General features: G+C 37.2%; 2 protein-coding genes across 2 annotated transcripts in view; both read left to right on the top strand.

The window, feature by feature from the left end:
• Positions 1-291: 291 nt before the first annotated feature.
• LOC110382734 (transient-receptor-potential-like protein) overlaps positions 292-20,523 on the top strand; it is a 35,327-nt gene continuing 15,095 nt past the window's right edge. Inside the window, exons 1-14 of the mRNA XM_064039448.1 lie at positions 292-346; positions 3,943-4,036; positions 4,633-4,757; positions 6,173-6,410; positions 6,801-6,943; positions 7,410-7,590; positions 8,179-8,370; positions 8,671-8,905; positions 9,815-9,967; positions 10,213-10,468; positions 10,961-11,094; positions 11,470-11,593; positions 14,465-14,660; positions 16,227-16,394. Of these exons, the coding sequence (XP_063895518.1) occupies positions 4,010-4,036; positions 4,633-4,757; positions 6,173-6,410; positions 6,801-6,943; positions 7,410-7,590; positions 8,179-8,370; positions 8,671-8,905; positions 9,815-9,967; positions 10,213-10,468; positions 10,961-11,094; positions 11,470-11,593; positions 14,465-14,660; positions 16,227-16,394 (2,172 nt within the window). The 5' untranslated portion in view covers positions 292-346; positions 3,943-4,009. The remainder of the gene's footprint in view (positions 347-3,942; positions 4,037-4,632; positions 4,758-6,172; positions 6,411-6,800; positions 6,944-7,409; positions 7,591-8,178; positions 8,371-8,670; positions 8,906-9,814; positions 9,968-10,212; positions 10,469-10,960; positions 11,095-11,469; positions 11,594-14,464; positions 14,661-16,226; positions 16,395-20,523) is intronic.
• LOC110382733 (tektin-1) lies at positions 11,858-13,700 on the top strand. Its single transcript, XM_021343411.3, has one exon. It carries the CDS (start codon positions 12,024-12,026, stop codon positions 13,308-13,310), a length of 1,287 nt encoding a protein of 428 aa, XP_021199086.1. The 5' UTR covers positions 11,858-12,023; the 3' UTR covers positions 13,311-13,700.

The following is a 20,523-nucleotide window of genomic DNA, read 5'->3' on the forward strand; positions in this document are numbered from 1 at the left end:
AACTGAATATTTAAAACCGTAATTCTTATGATCTCGAAAATCATGCAGAACGCTGGCGGAATCTAGAGCAAGTTTTCGTCAATAGATTAGGTTTTCCGAATTTGACAACCAGTACGTACATACATAGGTATGTACTGGTGGTGGTAGTAAATACCGGTTAGCAACAAAAAACAGACAATTTAACCTTCAAACCAACAAGTTGTGTACAAACAGCGCGTTACAATCGGCATCGAACTGGGTTCATCCAGGTGACAACTAATTGGATCACCTCGCTAGTATAAGAGGGTGGGGGGGAGTTTGACGCGCAGGAGTGGCGTCGCGTCAGCCACGGCGGTCGTTTAGTCTCGTAAGTAGATTATTTTATTTTATTTCTAGTATTTTTATACCTCTCTAATGCCGGCTCCACATTAGTGCCGAGATTCCCCGTCAATAAATGTGAACGTGAATGTGGATGGTTTCCAAGGGAGTCCTCGCGTATTCAAGCCTATACCCGAATGATCATGTGGCACCAGGCATGACTTCTCGGCAATAGTGTGGAGCCGTTATAAACCTTATTCGTGAATCTATCTGTATTTTAGTGAAAACGTCATGAAAATCCCTGCAGTTCATGTGTTGAAAATAAGGGCCCGAGTTCGATCCTCGTCCAAAGTGTGGTACATGTGGCTTAGGTACTCAGCAAGTGGTGTCTGGATTTGTGTTGATAGCAAAAGGACCTTAACTGTTAAGAGCTACTTTATAATTGGCAGAGAGGTTATTGGCGATGTTATTTTGCTGAATTTAGAATAACTTATGTTCACTGTAGTGACGATGTAGGTATCAAATAAACAGGCAAATTTACTTATTTCTAATTTTCTTTTGTGTAAAGTCGACTTTGCGTTTTTCAGGTAAATATTAAAAGCTGTAGACATATTTAGCTTAACGGGTTTATATGGGATATTGTTTGTCATAAAACGTAAGTCTAAAGAAGGGACTGGTTTTATTAGGTAGGTACACGCAATATTAATTCATTCATACTACTTATAATTTCGAAAGTAACTACGTCTAACCGCGGGAAATAGCTGCTAACTCTCACGCTCAGTAGTTCTTCAATATTTTGAGGAGTCGGGAGTCATTTTGGCGCTCATTTCTAAGTTATACGTATCTGTTTAATATGTGTAGGCGTAACAATACTGTGGTATTCCGAATGAGAATTATGTTAGGAGGATTGTTTGTACTTATGTACGTACACGCATTTCAAAGGCTTTGTATCTCCATGTAAGCAGGTGAAGGTGAAAAGTATTAGCTCTTGTAGGCAAATGACAACTGGACTATAGATAGATACCTACGTAGGTTCCATTCGTGTACCTGAGCAGCAAAGAGTACCTAACCTAGAAAGGTAAAAGTACCTTTTTCGATCGACATTTGTGCTCTCTGATGCACGTGTGTACTAAAAACAAAAAAAACCGCGAATATTTCTAAATCCCACCATACGATTTCGGCGCCATCCGACAGATAGATCAACAAGGCAGCTTACATTGACATATATTCTAGCGATAGACAAGAACATCCATACAAATAATTTACCCGCTTATGTCGTCTGTTGACATCTCGTTGACGTATTGTGACATGTAGTCATCCTCATTGATGTTAATTGCTGAAGTGTCGCTCGTATTTTGCCTACATTTTTCATTACTCAAAAAGTTTATATCTAAGTGAATTCAAAATCATGTAATATATCAAAAAGTTTATTTATATCTAATTGTATGCAAAATCATGTAATATATTAAAACCAGGAACTTTTTTTAGAGTTTTTAATATTAATTACGATGTTTTTTTTCTTAAGAGGGCTATCACAAATTTTCGCGAATTTAATTATTTTTTCTTGAAAGTAAGAACATACCATGACAAAGTGAAGTCTGTTTTCATTGATATTTTACCTACTGCCAGTTTTATGGCACATCTGTTTCTGCACGATTTTCTTAATCCATAATTTAAGATGGCGGGCGGGACAAATTAATGCTTAATTGTAAAATTGAATTATAAATGAAAAGTATGATATACAAGCGTTGTAATAGCATGAACAGCGTGTAATTTTACTAACTTGACTCTCGAATAGTTTATATGTGTAAGTTTATACCTTGATATGTATTTTCTATTTTATAATTGTCGTTTCATAGACATCCATCTGACGCAGGCGTCAAAATCGCTCTGATTTGCCATTTTGGGCACTGCATAGTCTGCACTGCAGTTCAGTGTGGTAAGCTTTTTGTTCGGAACGTTCTATCTAGTACGTAGTACATATATATCGATGGCAGCTTACTATGTATCCCGTACCTTACCTTCCCGTACCTACCTTATATTCCGTAAAATGTTATCACTAGTAAATTATCCATAGGTTAGTAACCTGCTTATATAAACCTATCGAGAGTCATCTTCCAATTGACCATAAAATAGTTTAAAAAGAAAAACGAGCGCAAAGATAAGTTAAACTTATCACAACTTCAATTTGCATACTACCTTCTTTTAAAGTTTTCACCACAATCTCTTTAAAAGCTAACCATGAAAAAGAGGTCATATAAAAAAGTAATAAATTAAAAAGTAAAAAACTATTTTTTTATTCACATGCCAGCTACAAAACCTCGTGTAGACGCAGTTTAAAAAAAGTTTCCGCGCTCTATTGCGGATTGTAGCATAATTCAGAAACTGTGGCATTTTGTTCATTTTACATTTTGTTAATTAACATTTTATATGTAGAGCTGTTATTATGAGAGATAGATGGAAGCCCTGAAGTTTTTATTTAGCTTTAGTAGTGGTTTTTATGAAATGCCAATTGGGGTTGTTGTGGATTCTTAACAAAGGAAAAGGGAACTAGGTTCTTCAGAGTTTTTGGTTAATTTACTTAAAAAGGGTTTCAAAAAATCTATAGACTAGTTATTTTCGATGACCTTGACCTTGAAATGAAATCTTTGATAAGAAGAAAATCAAATACGTAATCTGTAGGAAGGCTGTTGAAGGTGCAATAATTACCTACCCAGTTAGGTTAGTAGCTGTTTTTAACTCGTCATTGGCAAACTCAAAAATTAAGCTGTTTCGCGCGGTTTTCTAGCGCTCGGAGGATCTAAAAATTTATTTATTTATGTCTTTTAATTTTATTTATGGAAATGGTGGTTCCGGATATGATCAATCTAATGAGTGTTAGATTACTGGGAAGCAGAAATCCATGTCTTTAGTTTCCATTTCCGAAAAGATATAACTACAGTCAAATTTTACCCCTCTCCTAAGCACGAGCATGCCCATCAATTATTGAATTACCAGACAGTAAGGTTGTGTCATCAGTAAGTAGGTGACGGTCGTAATCGTCATGTCAAGCAGATTATCGTACAGTTTACGAGTAGCTAGTATTTGTACGGTATCATGCGTGGCCTTATGGCGGATCTGTATTGCCTATGGTATTGTGGAGTTGTGGAGCGAAGGAGTCTTTTTGGAGTTGTCTTTGGTTAATTTTACGAGGAGTTAATTGGCAAATGAAATAGTTTAGTTGAGAGTTAAGACTCTAGACTTAACTAGACTAAACTAGACTAGAAGAAGAAGTAAGAAGAGGGCTAAGCAGATTTTGCAATATTATGTACTTATGTCTTTAATTGTTTTCTCTGGAGATCAAAAGCTCGCGTTAAAGGGTATATTCAGTTAAGAACTTTTTCGCACCAAATAATACAAAAGTTTATAACATGATAACCACGTGAAGGATTTCATAGTTTTGGCGAAGTTAGCCGTTAAAGAGTTTTCTGTATTTAAAATTGCGTAATTTATCCAGTAGGTACAACTGCCTACTTACCTATTACAGTTCAGATAATGATCGACTTTATAGGCCTTCATTGGATTAAAATGCAGATTAAATTGAATTATCTAGAACCTTCGGGTTAGCCTAGTTACTAGGCAATGTAGGTGAATGTTTGTTTTCAGTGTGTAGATAAACAGTCTGCCAGGGGGGCGGACGCCGCTCCAGAGAAACGTGGGGTAAACCGCCAACATGGCCGAGAAAAAGGACCTGGAGGCCGTAAGTATGCATATTATATTAAGATACTTATCAAAAAAACACTTATTAATAACTTTTAGAAAAAAGTCTATACATACTTTTTGTTACAAGGCTGTATGTGTGCCTACTTACATTGCTGGCCAAAAAAAGAAAGCATATTTCTTTTAATTCTTTAAAGTGTTCCAATTTCAAATCTCATTATAAATTGGCGTCTCATTTTATTGTTTACGTTCGAAGTTTAATTTGCGGGAGGCAAAATTGGCGGGATTTATAATTTCTTTTGTTTGGTTTGGTTAATTTTGTTTCGAATAAATACTTAATTAAGTGTGCAGTTAACTTTCAAATTAGCCGAAAGTACATAATAGACTGAGTTTTGTGTTTTGCGAATTTAAGTATTTCTAATAAAATGTCTTACCAAACAATAGATTGGATAATATAACGCTAGTTTTCACTTTCTTTTAAGTATTTTTTTGATACTAACTCTACGTCTCTTGTCTAAAATAATGTTTTGAATTTGATAATTAGGTTGTAGGCTACTTTTTATCCGATTTCGCGTATTGGTAAACCCTCTAATAGAAGTTAGTGTCTGATAAAATAATACGTGATTTCGAACCCAGGGTGACCCCGAGCTAGAATGTGTTCGGAAGCCAATGGATCTGCCTACCCTGCCGAAGCCACTGACCTTGGAGGAGAAGAAGTATCTCCTGGCTGTCGAGCGAGGGGATATGGGCAATGTGAGAAGGTAAGATGAAGTTTTATAGCCTTAAATTTAGTTAATTTCAGATAGTATTGACTCGTGCAAAGTTCCGTGGCGACAAAAAGTTTGGTGTTAAACTATCTACAAAGTAAAGTTACGTTTAAGTGACCACCTAAGTAAGTTCAGGAAGAGCAAACAATAACTAAACTTCTTATTTTTTTCAATGTAGCTAAAGACACCTATCCTAAGTCAACAATTTATATAAAAAGTCATTACAGCCAGCTTGTCAGATTACCTACCTAGTAGGTATAGGTAGATTCTATTTTTGATGATTCATACTCGATATTTTTATATCAAGTGTAGGTCTCTTAAGCGAATTTACCTCTTAATTATCGAATTCAGATACTACTTATTCTCGATTACTACTATTCTTAACTCGTAGATAATTTTTACTCAACAAGTAACTCAGTTATATTTCTTTTTCTGTTAAGTCACTCCCAAAATAGTAACTAACTTTTACCGTTGCATGTATATCGTAAATATTTCTAATATTTACAAAATTCACTTAACATCCAATTTTATTTCGAAACCCAAAATAAACAACTCTTGACAAAAATAACACGGCTTATATGATGTTTGTTGTTGTTTGGTAAAAATAACTCGACTTTGATTTGCGAAAGTATAAATAACAAAGCCGAATGGAATAAGTATGTAGAATTGTATTCAAATCGAATGTTTGGTGAAAATTTTTAGATACCTATGTGTATTTCCATTATTGTACCTATACATTTTACTAGAAAGAAACATTTATTTGCGTAGAACATAGCTGTACATAAGTGGTATGTAGATTACGTTTTTGACGCTGCTCTTGTTTTTTTTTAACAATACCTACATTTCTTCAGCTATCACTGAAAGTTTTTTTTGGAATCGGGCCTGTAGTTAGTTCTCAAGAATAACCTGTAAAAAAATTGGATATTTTTACGGGGCTTAAATACCTACTTTATCGATGATTATACGGTCGTGGGTAAACTTAATTACTGTTTCTAGTCTAATAAGATTAAGGCATTAACTTTGTACAACTGAAATCATGATTCTACGTACGTCATTTGAAATATTGAATAGCACAGATATGGATTCATAAAATATCAAGAATTGGATATTGTAGGTAGGTATTATAGGTACTTTTCTGTAAATTACGAGCATTTGTTCGATTTGTGTAACTTTCTTCTTAAAAGCTGTGTTTATCAAAATTTATAAACAGCGTGTCTTTTCCGAAACTTATTTATTCGATTTATGGGATTTGTGTAGCTTTAAGTTGTCTATCGAAATCTGATGATAAAATTGCAATAAGGCATATTACTTCATTACACATTTTAAAACCTTTCACTTTTCCTCACCTAGCAATTTACGCCAAATACACTATGACTTCTAAACACTACACTATTCTGTTCCTTCTGCAGAATTCTCCAAAAAGCCCACCGCAAGAAACACATAGAGATCAACTGCGTAGACTCATTAGGCCGCGGAGCATTAACCTTAGCCATCGATGGAGAAAACCTGGAGATGGTGGAACTGCTGGTCATCATGGGAGTGGATACTAAGGATGCGTTGCTGCAGGCTATCAATGCTGAGTTCGTGGAAGCTGTTGAGCTGTTGTTGGAACATGAAGAGCTGATACATAAGGAGGGAGAGCCTTACGTAAGTTTGTGATTTAATATGCTCACAATGCACTCATTTTATAGTAGATAATTTCATTATGAAGCGAGATGTTTTCGAAAAGTTAACATCCCATATACCACCATATTTCAAGCAAACTGATTTATTTTATTTTATTTTATTGGAATTTATATAGGTGCTTACCTAGTTGATTGTTGTTAGCATCATCTTCCTTTACCTTATTGCAATTCTAACAGCTCAGTCTTGATCTATTTTTTTACAAATAAATGTCTGTTGGTCTATTTTTGTTCAGACTATAAAATTTCAATGTTAGTAAAAGTTCTCACACTTTTGTAATAAAAGTTAACCATGAGTTATACATGTGTGTGGTACTAACCCACATTAACAAGCTTTTCAACATACCCCACACAGAGTTGGCAGAAAGTAGACCCCAACACAGCAATGTTCACTCCAGACATAACTCCTCTAATGCTGGCAGCCCACAAGAACAACTATGAGATCATCAAGATATTACTGGATCGCGGAGCCACGCTGCCCAACCCTCATGACGTGAAGTAAGACTTAGTTATTAATAAATAGTTCTTCCCCGTGATTCCTACCACGTCCCTTAAGAACTACTAGCGATACTCGAAAAAAAATGAGTCTATGTACCTTTTTGGTCTAGAGTAGCTGTATACCAAATTTTTTAAATTCTGTTTTTAATGGTTTAAGACACTTGTGAATAACCCTGAGAAAATCGACTTACCTACTCTTTCTTAATTTTTCCTATCTTTGGTAGAACTTCCTATTTAATCTGATAGGATTTAAATGGAGCTTCTTTCAAGTCCCATCTTCGTAGTTCATAATGTGTGTTTTTGGCTTGGTGTTGTAGGTACATTAAATCCTCGAATCGTTATCTTATTATCCTAACCTTCCCATATCTATCGTGATTTCTTTATTTTAAATGTTCATATATTACGTAAGACTGTATGTACTAGTAAGATTGTATGTACTAGTAAGACTGTAATTTGTATTTCCCAGGTGCGGTTGTGAGGAGTGTATCCGCGAGTCTTCAGAGGACTCACTGCGTCATTCGTTAGCTCGTCTCAACGAGTACAGAGCTTTAGCATCTCCATCGCTCATTGCTCTATCTTCTACTGATCCTATATTGACAGCTTTCCAGCTCTCTTGGGAATTGAGGAACTTGGCTTTTGCTGAACAGGTCAGTATTTAAAATGATATATTCTTTTTAATGTAGCCAGAAATGCTCTTAATAACAATTTAATATTCGCCATCCAGCGTGGCAATGCAGCCAGCCTTTTGGGCACAATCCCCGCTGACAGCGATGCGGATGAATATTTTGATACTTAGTTTTAATATTATAAATTGTATTCTTATTATTTTAATTAAATTTACGAAAACTTATTTAACAATTCATTCCAGTTTGATGATTAATCATCTCTTCTCCACTTTAAATTATAGTAACGAATCTAAACCTAATGAAATCAGATTGATTAATGAAGTATTTGAAACTTAAATAAAGTAATACATTTTACACTAATAACATATTGTCTCGAGCCGGATCCTTCTCCCTGTGAGAGGAGGCCTGTGCCCAGCAGTGGGACGATAAAAAAAAAGGCTGTAACAATAACATATTGTCTCAACCTTTATAATTAATAGTGTCCAATTACTTTGTCTAAAACTGAATAAATTAATGATTTCCTACAGATTGTGTTTGCTTAAATTCTGACGTCAACAAAATTGACAACTTCTCCTAAATCTATCTAAGCGGCTTCTTTCTTTCCTACAGGAAAGTAAAGCAGAGTACCTAGAACTTCGTCGCCAGTCGCAGATGTTTGCGGTAGATCTGTTAGACCAGTCGCGAAGCTCTCAGGAGCTGGCCATCATCCTGAACCATGACCCGGATGAACCGGCTTTCGTTGACGGAGATCATATGAAGCTGGCTAGATTGGAACTTGCTATTGATTTTAAGCAGAAGAAGGTGAGTGCGTACTTTGAAATACTTTACGAAATTTGGAACGAAACTTCGGTTTTGAATTGAGATGACTATAGATGGTTTTTCTGACAGAGTTTGAAACACATAATTTATATGGAGCTAATGTAAAATTCAATGTGTAATCGCAAATCAACGGATAGGTTATAGAAATCTGCCTTTCCTTTCTGTATAGTACTATAAAGATAAATCATTTAAATTAAATTAGATACCAAAATAGTATATAATACCTACACTTCACTACATTAAAAGTTCGATAACTAACCCAAGATTTATTTTTTTCTCTAGTTCGTAGCCCACCCGAACATCCAACAGCTCTTAGCTTCCATCTGGTACGAAGGCGTCCCCGGCTTCCGTCGCAAGACCGCCATGGAGAAGATTAACATCATCTGTCGTGTCGCCTTATTGTTCCCTTTCTACTGCACTCTGTACATGATCGCCCCTAACTGCGCCACCGGCAAGCTGATGAGGAAACCCTTCATGAAGTTCTTGATTCACGCCTCTAGTTATTTGTTCTTCTTGCGTAAGTAATTCTTTATCTTTGTAACAGTCATTATCCCCAGTAGGTATATTCAATCAAGTTATCTCCTAAATATGAAATTTCCTCAAAATCACTTATGCTGTCTTGTTCTTTGAACTGATTAACATCATCTGTCGCGTCGCCTCGTTGTTCCCTTTCTACTGCACTCTGTATATGATCGCCCCGAACTGCGCCACCGGCAAGTTGATGAGGAAACCCTTCATGAAGTTCTTGATTCACGCTTCTAGTTATTTGTTCTTCTTGTGTAAGTAGATTTTTATCTTTGTTATAGTCATCATTCCCATTATATTCAATCAGGTTTCCTCTTAAATGTGAAATGTCATCAAAATTAGTTATATTATCAAGTTCTTTGAATTTATCTTCATCAATTACTGTCGTGTCGCCTTGTTGTTCCCTTTCTACTGCACTCTGTACATGATCGCTCCTAACTGCGCCACCGGCAAGCTGATGAGGAAACCCTTCATGAAGTTCTTGATCCACGCCTCTAGTTATTTGTTCTTCTTGTGTAAGTTTATTTTTATCTCTGTAACCGTCATTAGCCCCGGTATAAAAATATTCCATGTATTTAATCAGGCTATGTCTTAAACGCAAAATTTCAAGTTTAGCTTTATCTTGTGCTTTGAACTGATTTTTATTATAAAGTCGTGGTCGATATAACGATTGTCCTTTTATGCATTTATTTAAGAACCGTGTATTCTTTCATAAAATTGGAAATCTGTCCTGGTCTAGGCTTTGACTTGCCCAACCGTCCCCTTAATGTTGCAGACTATTTAACTATTGTGCATGGTAGAATACGAAAATAAATTCCAATTAAACATAATCATTTTTAGGCTTCTATATTATGATGTTTACTAATGGAGTTCTTTCTAATCCAGTTCATATTGTCCCCAGTGATTCTAATCCTGGTATCACAAAGAGCGGAGGTGCAAGCGATACAGCTGTTTGGTCCAGAGTGGATGGTCAAAGAGCTGGAAAAGGAACTTCTCAAACAACGAGGAAATGGACCCACGTATCTTGAACTTGTCGTTGTGGTATATGTTTTAGGTAAGTTCGTCAATCTAGGATTATGCATCATATTCTTTGTCACAACGTTAACCTCTGGATTAGATTGAATTACCCTGGTCTGAGCTGTATCGTATATTTTTTCTTTCCTTGAAATTAAATCGGTATATTTTTTATTTTCATCATTTTATAACATTGTATGAACTGGTTCGGGTTCATGAGTATAGATGTACTATTTATTGAATACAGTCCCAATCTTAAGCATATTAAAAATGCTCTTTCTTCAGGCTTCATCTGGGAAGAAACGCAAGAAATCTACATCGAAGGCATCCGTTCCTACCTTCGAAACATGTGGAACTTCATAGATTTCACCAGGAACTCTCTCTACGTGGCCGTGGCTGTGTTACGCTTTGCAGCCTATATACAGCAGACCACTGAGATCAGAAGGGACCCTCAGACTAAGTTCATTCCTAGAGAGAATTGGGATGCGTTCGATCCTCAGTTGATAGCTGAGGGATTGTTTGCTGCGGCGAATATATTCAGGTATGTAGAATAAGGAAGTTAGATAGGTCGAAAGTTTTAGAGACAAACCCGGTCCTCATGTAATTTTGACACAACATCCTGTTTCACAAAAAACTGGTCGATATATAAGTTCAGTAAACTAATTCAGACTTTTTTCATGTATACTTTAATATAAAGAAAGCATAATTGCTTTTCAATTTTCCAACACAGCAGTGATTTTGTTACCACATTTACTAGTTTTTTTTTTTTTTATGTTAAATCATCAAATGATACTCTGCGGCTTTCTCTTCTTCTTCTGCGGATTCTGTAAGCGCAGCGTGAGGGAGACTCTGACTGACCGAAACCACCGTGTGCCTTCTTAAGCCCTTCATATGCCACTCTCTACTACCTACTCTTTCGAAAAATCCCGAAGCCCATTTACAAGCTACCAGTTGCGTACGATGTAAAATGTCTTATTCCCTACTCTTCTATTCTTTAAGTCTTCTCTCTTGACTTATCCAACTTTACCACCAGTGCCCTGAAGCTGGTGCACTTGTTCTCCATCAACCCTCACTTGGGGCCGCTGCAGATCTCCCTCGGCCGCATGGTCATCGACATCGTCAAGTTCTTCTTCATCTACAGCCTCGTGCTTTTCGCCTTTGCTTGCGGTGAGTTTTAGATTTTTATTTAAGAGATAAGACCTATCAATCATCCATGTTTTCATTATTAAAATTACCTTTGTACAGAGAAATAACCAAATAATATAAACAAAATTGCATCAACGCACTACTGGCTGGCAAAATTGCGTGTTGTTGAGAACCTACTTGTTTTACTACATTCTTGATGCTCATCTAGCAAATATCATTATCCATTATTCCAATAATAATCCATGACCAATAATCCATTGTTGCTGAATAAATGTTTACTATGAGTTCGAGGCTTTAGTCTTAAAGACGTGCCGAGGTCTTGGGACAGATTAATTCTCGTGACCAGCAAAAATTATAAGATATCATCTTTTAATATCTTCATGATGATGAACTTAGGGTTAAACCAACTGCTATGGTACTTCGCGGACCTGGAGAAACGCAAGTGCTACGTGCTCCCTGGTGGTCTACCTGATTGGGATAATGCTGGAGACTCTTGTATGAAATGGAGGAGTTTCGGGAAGTCAGTCCTTTGGAGACCAGTTGTGCTAGATCGTAAAATGTTTGTCGTGTGTGTGCTAGATTATTGGCTAGAGTTTTGGAGTATTACCAGCTTCTTTGTACGTTTATTGGAAATTACATTTAAAGTCAAACAAAAACATGACTAGTATTAAGCTATTAAAAGATCGATTAACATTCTTCTAATGTTTATTAGTTTTACGTGTTTAATGTTAATTATAAACAACATTTCGTCATTCCCGTTTTCAAGAGTACCAAAAAGGTTTATTACAATTATCCTTCTAACCTTTTTTCAAGGACATTGTCATTATTGCATGGCACGTCCCGTTACCAAGTAACCAAATACACAGTTTTGTCAATTTCCCCGTGGGAGTGTGTCGTCGAATTTTGGATAGAGTTTATTTTTGAAATTATTTAGTTCTTCATTTGTAACAATGGGTGAAGCGCAGTTTGGGGTGCGCCACGTAATCGGGGCTCCCGTAGCCATCACCAGGCTGTCGGAGCAGGCTATAGTATGCATGCCGCCCAGAACAGCCAAGTTCACTCTCGCCGAATGGAAGTTAAGCAACGACCAACGATGCAGGAACACAGAAGATCAACAGCAGCTTGCAGACAGAGTCCTCGGCGAGTCTGGCCGAGTGCGAGACGAGACAGCAGAACGCGCAGAAATTATGAAAGCCACCACCGACAGGCGTATTGAGGAACGCATTGGAGACATCGAGTTCAACAAAAATGAGCTGCAAATACAACGTAAGGAAATATGCTTGGAATTAGAAGCTCTGTCCATGTATAAAACTCGTCTCCTAGATTGCCTTGCATCCTTACAAGCAAACGCTTTAACCATATGCCGCAAATGTCTTATGCTTAGAGACGGGCGTATTGGCATCGATTTGGTTGTCGATGAAGTGGAATCTGCCCTACAGCAAGAGATCACAACCATACTTGGCGGACAGAGCCTTTTAAGGCGAGTGTTGGAGCAATTGAACGAGCAAATGCGTCGCCTACGTTCTACTCGATACCTTCTCGATCGCGACTTGCAATACAAACAAGCAGCTATTGACTTGGACAAAACCAATCTATCCCTCAAACCTACTGATTTATGTCTCTCCGTCTATGAAGGTTATGCTAACCTCGATCCTGCCAACATATCTGCCGACGAGTATAACGCTTATTCGGCTAAAAATATACAAATGGCAGCAAGAGAGGTGACAAGCGCTCGTCCTATCAGAATGTTCGTGGACACAATTCTCAAACAAGTTATTGACGACTTGTGGAACGCTTACAAGAAATGCAACCATGCATTCCACGAGCGAATTGAAGACACTAAGCGAGCGAAAGCGAAGCTTGAAGACATGCATAGAGAGACGACTCAGAAGATTAGCGATATGCAGAATAATATCTTGCAGCTACAAAAAGCTTTAGCTGATAAAGAAGGTCATACTGCATTAGCGCATACGAGGCTTGGTAAGCGAGCTCAAAGAGTGGGTGCTGAACTGGTTAGGGACCCTCCGGGGCAGGCTTTGTACTACGAATGTGAGATGTTACGTCACAGCACGGAACAGCTACAACAGATGCTGCATGAGGCAACCTCATCCTTGCGATACTTGCTGCAGACGCAAATCCAGTTGGAAGAGGATATTAACGTAAAGATGAACACTCTGAAGATTGATGAGGTGGACTGCATGACCCTGCGAGAGACTATGGACTATCACTCGTACTAGAACTTCATGGAATAGTGCAGCTGCGAATATGATAACTTGATTCTATCATGATCATCTATAATGACATAATAATCCAGAAGTGTTCACGTAGTTTAATATTGATCAAATAATTTCTTCCGTATCATTAAATGTTGTGTTAGGGTCGTGAAAGAGCTTCCGTTTATAGATTAATGTTTTACTTTAAATAAATTGTATTGTAGGTTTGTAGTGAGCGCTTGTGTGAGTGTATCACCCCACGCATTTGTGTTAGGGTGAAACTTTTTAATTAACATGTTTAGTTATTTTCACTTCATAATGTTCATGTTTGGAATTTCATTTTGCTAGTTTTATGATTGTAGTTCTGTAGTGTAGATGCTATTTCTGTATTGTTTTGAATAAATTGATAGTGCTGGGAAATGTTGCCTTTTTTTTGTGTGCATTTTGGCTTGGATGTTATGGAAATTACGTTTTGTGCTAGTCATGACGTAACCAAGTGATATAATTTACGTAGGGGTTGGCTAGCATTTTAAACTGCCTATATAAGCATTTATACTTAGTTGTATATCTTAGAGTACCTACCTATATGTATAGGCGAGCGATAAGTAGCGCTATCTATTTTTCCCTTTAATTCAACATTCTGACTTTTATAAACGTTGCACTTAATTTTCAATTTACGTTAGCATTCATTCAAATAAATCTCTAGAAATTAACACATAATTCTCCTACCAAGCTTCGAAGCTTTCCAATCTCTATTCTGGGCGTCCTTCGGCATGGTTGGACTTGAGAACTTCGAGCTGGCCGGCATAAAGAGCTACACCCGGTTCTGGGGCCTGCTGATGTTCGGCTCATACTCCGTCATCAACGTCATCGTGTTACTCAATCTCCTCATAGCTAGATAATACTCTGCTAAAGATGTATATTGTACCAAAATCTTGAATATGCATTCATTCAGATAAAACTCTAAGGCCGGCAATACACGTTCCGCTTGAAGCAGTCAGGGGCGACAGCTTCAATCTGTCGACCATCCGAATCAGTTGCAACTGCTCGAGCGGTGTACGTACGTCTATAGAACTCTGCAGTTCACTGTGCAGTCGACAGCTTGAAGCTGTCGCCCCTGACTGCTTCAAGCGGTCCGTGTAAAACAGGCTTAAAATAACTTTTTATTCTCCTACCAGCGTCTTCGAAGCCTCCCAATCTCTATTCTGGGCGTCCTTCGGCATGGTTGGACTTGAGAACTTCGAGCTGGCCGGTATAAAGAGCTACACCCGGTTCTGGGGCTTGCTGATGTTCGGCTCATACTCCGTCATCAACGTCATCGTGTTACTCAATCTTCTTATAGCTATGATGTCCAACTCTTATGCTATGATTGAGGTAAGTATTTTTTTTATACTTCGCAAATCAATTCTGTACTTTTTTTTAATGCTTGAAATTCACCATTTCATTATTTTTTCTTGTTGGCCTATTTGATTTAGCAGCCCATTTTTCTGCAGTCTTTGTCTTCCTGGCATGTACTAGGAATGACTATGGTTTTGTTTTGAATGATGCTTGTGACAAACGATTACTTTGGTAAGAAAAGGTTACAGGTAAAACAGCTAAACGAATAAATAAATTGGAACGTGAAAGAAGCATCCATTCATCCATTGGTGATCCATTGGTGTAGAAATAATGTGATGTGTCATTCAATTCTCCAGGGAGTGTACTAGGTTTTTACTGAATGCGTATCATTGTTTCTAAATAAACTTGCAATACATTTCGTTACATATTCTTTACTTTTTATTCCGATTTCATTAAAACCATTGCATAATAAAAAAGTAGATGCTTTTTATAAATCGTCTCGTGCAAAGTTCTTTGTAAGTCCGGTTCAACTAACAGTTTCTTAATAAAGACTAATGCATTGTTAGTGCAACTGTATTGCGCTTTTATTTCTAAAGTTTACGTCTTTGCACGTGCTGAGTAGTTTATAGTGAATTAAAAAATGTATAATAGGAAACTTATTGTTTTTTATTTTACTGCTAAAATTGCTTCGTTAGGGAAATCCTACGTTCAGCGGTGGTATAAAATATTTAATTAGATAATTAATGCAAGTGTATTAACGGCCGTTATGGTATATTTATTACATAAGACAAACAGTCACCAAATAAATATATCAATATTCTACAAATTATAAAAAAATACTAGCCAAAGTTTTTTAGTGCACCTGGGAAAGACAGATAAAGATATTTTAGTAGCTAACATCATGAAATCCTGGCTATTGAAATTAATAGCAAGTCATAAATTGCAATGAGCTAGTTCTCCCGAGTTGAAAATATACTTAATACTTATCTGCTGAGAATTTTTCCGAAAAGAAAATGTGTACGACAGATTGCTCTCTTGGGTTATAAACATTTATTTATTTAATAAAGAAAACTTATGTGTCATACTCTTTTTGCTCTTATTCCATTTTTTTTAATTTTTGTTACCTACTTATTTATTTTTATGGATCTAAGCGGTTTTCAGTAGAAACTATTGCTGCAAGAATAAGTAGTAAATAATTCTGTAATTTATAAATTAATTACGATAAAAATAAAATTTCCCTACAGATGACTTGACTTCGACTTTTATTTTCTCTTTCCTGTGATACAATTAGAACTCTTTAACTTGCTCAGACAATTCCTCGTAGGTTAAGGGGAAAGCTTTGACAGACTTCGACGAAAGTGTTTTTAATGTTTTACCGTACTTAAAAGTAGATTTTATTGCTAAAATTGCAATTTTAATTAATACTAGAAAATTATATAAGTATTTAAGTTTGCCTGTTTATTTGATACGGTTAATTGGTTTGTACTAAAAACTGGTATATTTCTATTATCGTGATGCACATATTTAACTTCAGGACGGCATTTGTAGATACCATTTAATTAAACAATTTCTAATCCCATATCTTCTTTATATTTTTTTTAGGAACACTCCGACGTGGAATGGAAATTCGCCCGCACCAAGTTGTGGATGAGTTACTTCGAAGAGAGCGCTACCCTGCCGCCTCCGTTCAATATATTCCCTACGCCTAAGCTTTTGCTCAAAATGCTCGGCTTGAGGAAGAAGGATAAGCTGAGGAAGATGAAGATGAAGGTAAGAGCTAAATAAATATTATAGAGAATTATTGAGGGATTTTTTAAATGAACATAACAAGGTATAAGTGTTTGATACTGTCTCCCTCTCCCGTATGTATTTAGAGCTTTACAAAAGTTTGTGTTACATATTATGAAAAAGTCACAACATTTTCTTAAATATATGTCAAAAGTTTGTTCAACTTCTTTTTTATAACACTGTATGGTTTCAAAATTGATTAAACATTATGTAGGTATACTTATCACTACTCGCAGCGTGTGATCATAGCTTAATATCCGCTAAAATTTAAACGAAAGGTCGAAATAAGTTTTCCACGCCCTTAATTAAAACACCCGGATTTTTAATGAAAACTTTACTTATTAAGTAAACAATTATTTTTTCTTTACGTTACGAAAGTTATAATGAATACATTGTAGCCTAAAATTAGTACTAAAATCTAAAAATAACTGTGTTAATTAGAAATTCTTTTCATTTCTGTAGGTCAGAAAAGTAGTTAGAAAGGCACCGAAAATAGAACGTTTTACGTACACTGAAATAGAAAATTAGGCAACAACTGTTGCCTAATTTTGATTATTTATTTCTAGGAAATAATTTTCTTAAATACTTATCCAATTATGTCCATAATTAGTCAGTAGCACTGTCTGTCAGGTTTTCACGCCAAAACTTCTGAATACAATTTGATAACAGTCTAGAGACTGCGAAAAAACATACTTTTCATCTCATTTACCTATCACGGTTTAATAGCTGTATCTGTCTAACCTTCACAATAGTAGATAACCTAGTGACAGACGGACAAAAAAGACTTAGAAATCCGGTCCCATTTTACTCTTCAGTTGCTCTTCTAAAAACCCATTCACCTCAGGACAATACTTATCCCACCAAAAACATTAAATGTAAAAAAAGCCAATCCTCTACGCAATTCCTCCACCGTAAAAAGTTTTGAGATCGCATAGAAGCCAAGTCCTGTTCAACTTTATTTGTAATAATAAATCAATATTTTGTGACCATATCAATAGTTTCGTTCACTTTACAATAATATTGACTTGGCCATGAGCACAATAAACTACAAATATAATACAGCATATCTTGGAGAGGTGAAAGTCAATCATGAAGTTTAATATCACAGAATTAAATACTTTTAGTTTTTTCAATTGTTACTAAATGACCGACAGTCGGAGGATGGCATACCTACATGGATGGATAAACGGGAGGATGGCAGCATAGCGTCGACCAAGGCAGAGGTTTTAGGCGAGATTGAGAGGTTCTATGGACAGTTATCTTCGGTCGCAAAGCCCGTCAACAGCTTGGCAGGAGATCCAAGAGCCAAGCTGTCCCGACATTATACCGAAGATATCCCGGACATCAGTCTGTACGAGATTAGGATGGCCCTGAAGCAGCTTAAGAACAACAAGGCGCCGGGTGAGGACGGAATCACTTCAGAGCTTCTGAGAGCGGGTGGAACACCGGTACTTAAAGTCCTCCAGAAGCTCTTTAACTCCGTCCTGTCCGAGGGCAAAACGCCTGAAGCATGGAGCAGGGGTGGGGTGGTGTTGTTCTTCAAAAAAGGTGACAACTGCCTGTTGAAGAACTACAGACCCATCACACTTCTAAGCCATGTTTATAAGCTGTTTTCAAGGGTTATCACGAACCGTCTCGAACACAGGCTTGATGACTTCCAGCCTCCCGAACAAGCCGGTTTCCGAAGAGGCTTTAGTACCATAGACCACATCCATACGCTGCGGCAAGTTATACAGAAGACCGAGGAGTATAACTTGCCATTATGCTTAGCGTTTGTGGACTATGAGAAAGCCTTCGATTCGGTGGAAACATGGGCGGTACTTGAGTCACTCCAGCGATGCCATATTGACTATCGGTACATCGAGGTGTTGAAGTGTTTGTATAATAACGCCACCATGTCGGTCCGAGTACAGGAGCATAGCACGAAGCCGATTCCATTGAGAAGAGGCGTAAGACAGGGGGACGTTATCTCCCCGAAACTGTTTACCGCCGCAATGGAAGACGCCTTCAAGCTCCTGGAATGGCAAGGACTTGGCATCAACATCAACGGCGAATACATCACTCACCTTCGGTTTGCCGACGACATCGTAGTCATGGCAAAGTCGATGGAGGAACTCAGTATGATGCTCGAGGGCCTCGACCGAGTTTCACAACGGTGGGCCTGAAAATGAACATGGACAAGACGAAAATTATGTCAAATGTCCATGTTCAGCCCACCCCAGTCTCTGTTGGAAGCTCGGTACTCGAAGTTGTTGACTCATATATCTACCTAGGACAAGTAGTCCAATTAGGTAGGTCCAACTTCGAGAAAGAGGTCAACCGCCGAATCCAACTCGGCTGGGCAGCGTTCGGGAAACTACGCAATGTCTTTTCGTCCGACATACCTCAGTGCCTCAAGACGAAAGTCTTCAACCAATGTGTGTTACCAGTGATGACTTACGGCACCGAAACGTGGTCTCTCACTATCGGCCTCATCTCAAAGCTCAAAGTCGCTCAACGAGCTATGGAGAGGGCTATGCTCGGTGTTTCTCTACGTGATCGAATCCGAAACGAGGAGATCCGTAGACGAACCAAAGTGACCGATATAGCCCACCGGATTAGCAAGTTGAAGTGGCAATGGGCAGGCCATATTGCTCGCAGAGCAGATGGCAGATGGGGCCGAAAAGTGCTGGAGTGGAGACCACGGACTAGCAAGCGCAGCGTAGGACGTCCACCAACGAGGTGGACAGACGACCTTATAAAGGTCGCCGGAAGACGCTGGATGCAGGTCGCTTCCAACAGGTATCTGTGGAGATCAAAGGGGGAGGCCTATGTTCAGCAGTGGACGTCCTATGGCTGAGATGATGATGATGATGATGACCGACAGTCAGTATCATCCAAAATCATGAACTGCACATTTACTATGGCGCATGTTTGGTCCATGGTGATCTCAAATTCCAATCAGTCCAATCGTAAAATCATGTCCATATAGAATGTATCAATTCAATGGTATTTACACATTATTTCAGCGAGTGACTATTAACTTGTGCTCATGGCCAAGACAATATTATTGTAATGTGAACAAAACTATTGATATAGTCACAAAATATTGATTTATTATTACAAATAAAGTTGAACAGGACTTGGCTTCTATGCGATCTCAAAACTTTTTACGGTGGAGGAATTGCGTAGAGGATTGGCTTTTTTTACATTTAATGTTTTTGGTGGGATCTAATTTATTTTTTGTAGGTCTCCTTCTTCTCTAAGTATATAACAAATTAAATTAACTTACATGCAACTAACTAAATATATAACAAACTAAATATGTAGACCTAAACTAGCACGTAAACAACATTTTTTTAAAATAAATTAAACAATTTCGAAATTGTCGAATTTTTTAATCGAATATCTTTTAGAATAAAAGAGATTTATTTCAGAGGTAGATGGCGCTATCACATGAAATTATTTGTTTTTTTTTTTTTTAACTAAAAACCGTAGCGCGATTTAGACCAGGACAACGCCATCTATCGAGCGAGCATGCAGTATTTATCGCACTGCATTATAATATGAAAGATTTTATCATTATTCATTTTATTTTAACCTAGCTTTTTTATTCATATGTATGTATATTTAATACATAATAACAATATACCACACTACGTAACAATAAAACAAATAGTAACATTTTGTACATAAATAAATAACAAAGTTATCAATGCAGTCAAAATTCATACACAATGTTCTTGAAAAACCGCAAATATAAATTGGTTTCCTATTTTTTTATTAAGTTTTAAGGTTTTTATAATTTTCCCTTTATATGTAGCCAATAACCTATCTTGGTGCCAAATTTGAAGGTTCTAAGTTTGCTAGAAGTACCTTAGACTTTTGATGATCGGTCAGTGAGTGAGTCAGTGACAAAATGGTGTAACTTTGATCGCTCATAACTCGTAAACTATTTATTCAAATTTCTTGTAATTTTGGGACTGAGCTTGTTCTAATACTTACTCTTGGTCATCGAAAACCTAAACTCCTAGCTTTGTTCACATGGAAGATACAGGGGGCTGAAATAGCCGCGAAACGCTTCGAGAAAAGATGGTACGGCCGTGCCCGCTTTGCTCGAGTCTTGGCTGGG

This window comes from Helicoverpa armigera, chromosome 19, assembly GCF_030705265.1.
Source record: "Helicoverpa armigera isolate CAAS_96S chromosome 19, ASM3070526v1, whole genome shotgun sequence".
Taxonomy (NCBI): domain Eukaryota; kingdom Metazoa; phylum Arthropoda; class Insecta; order Lepidoptera; family Noctuidae; genus Helicoverpa; species Helicoverpa armigera.

Coding starts and splice junctions, on each gene's coding strand:
- LOC110382733 (XM_021343411.3), top strand. CDS start 12,024: ATGGGTGAAGCGCAGTTTGGGGTGCGCCACGTAATCGGGGCTCCCGTA.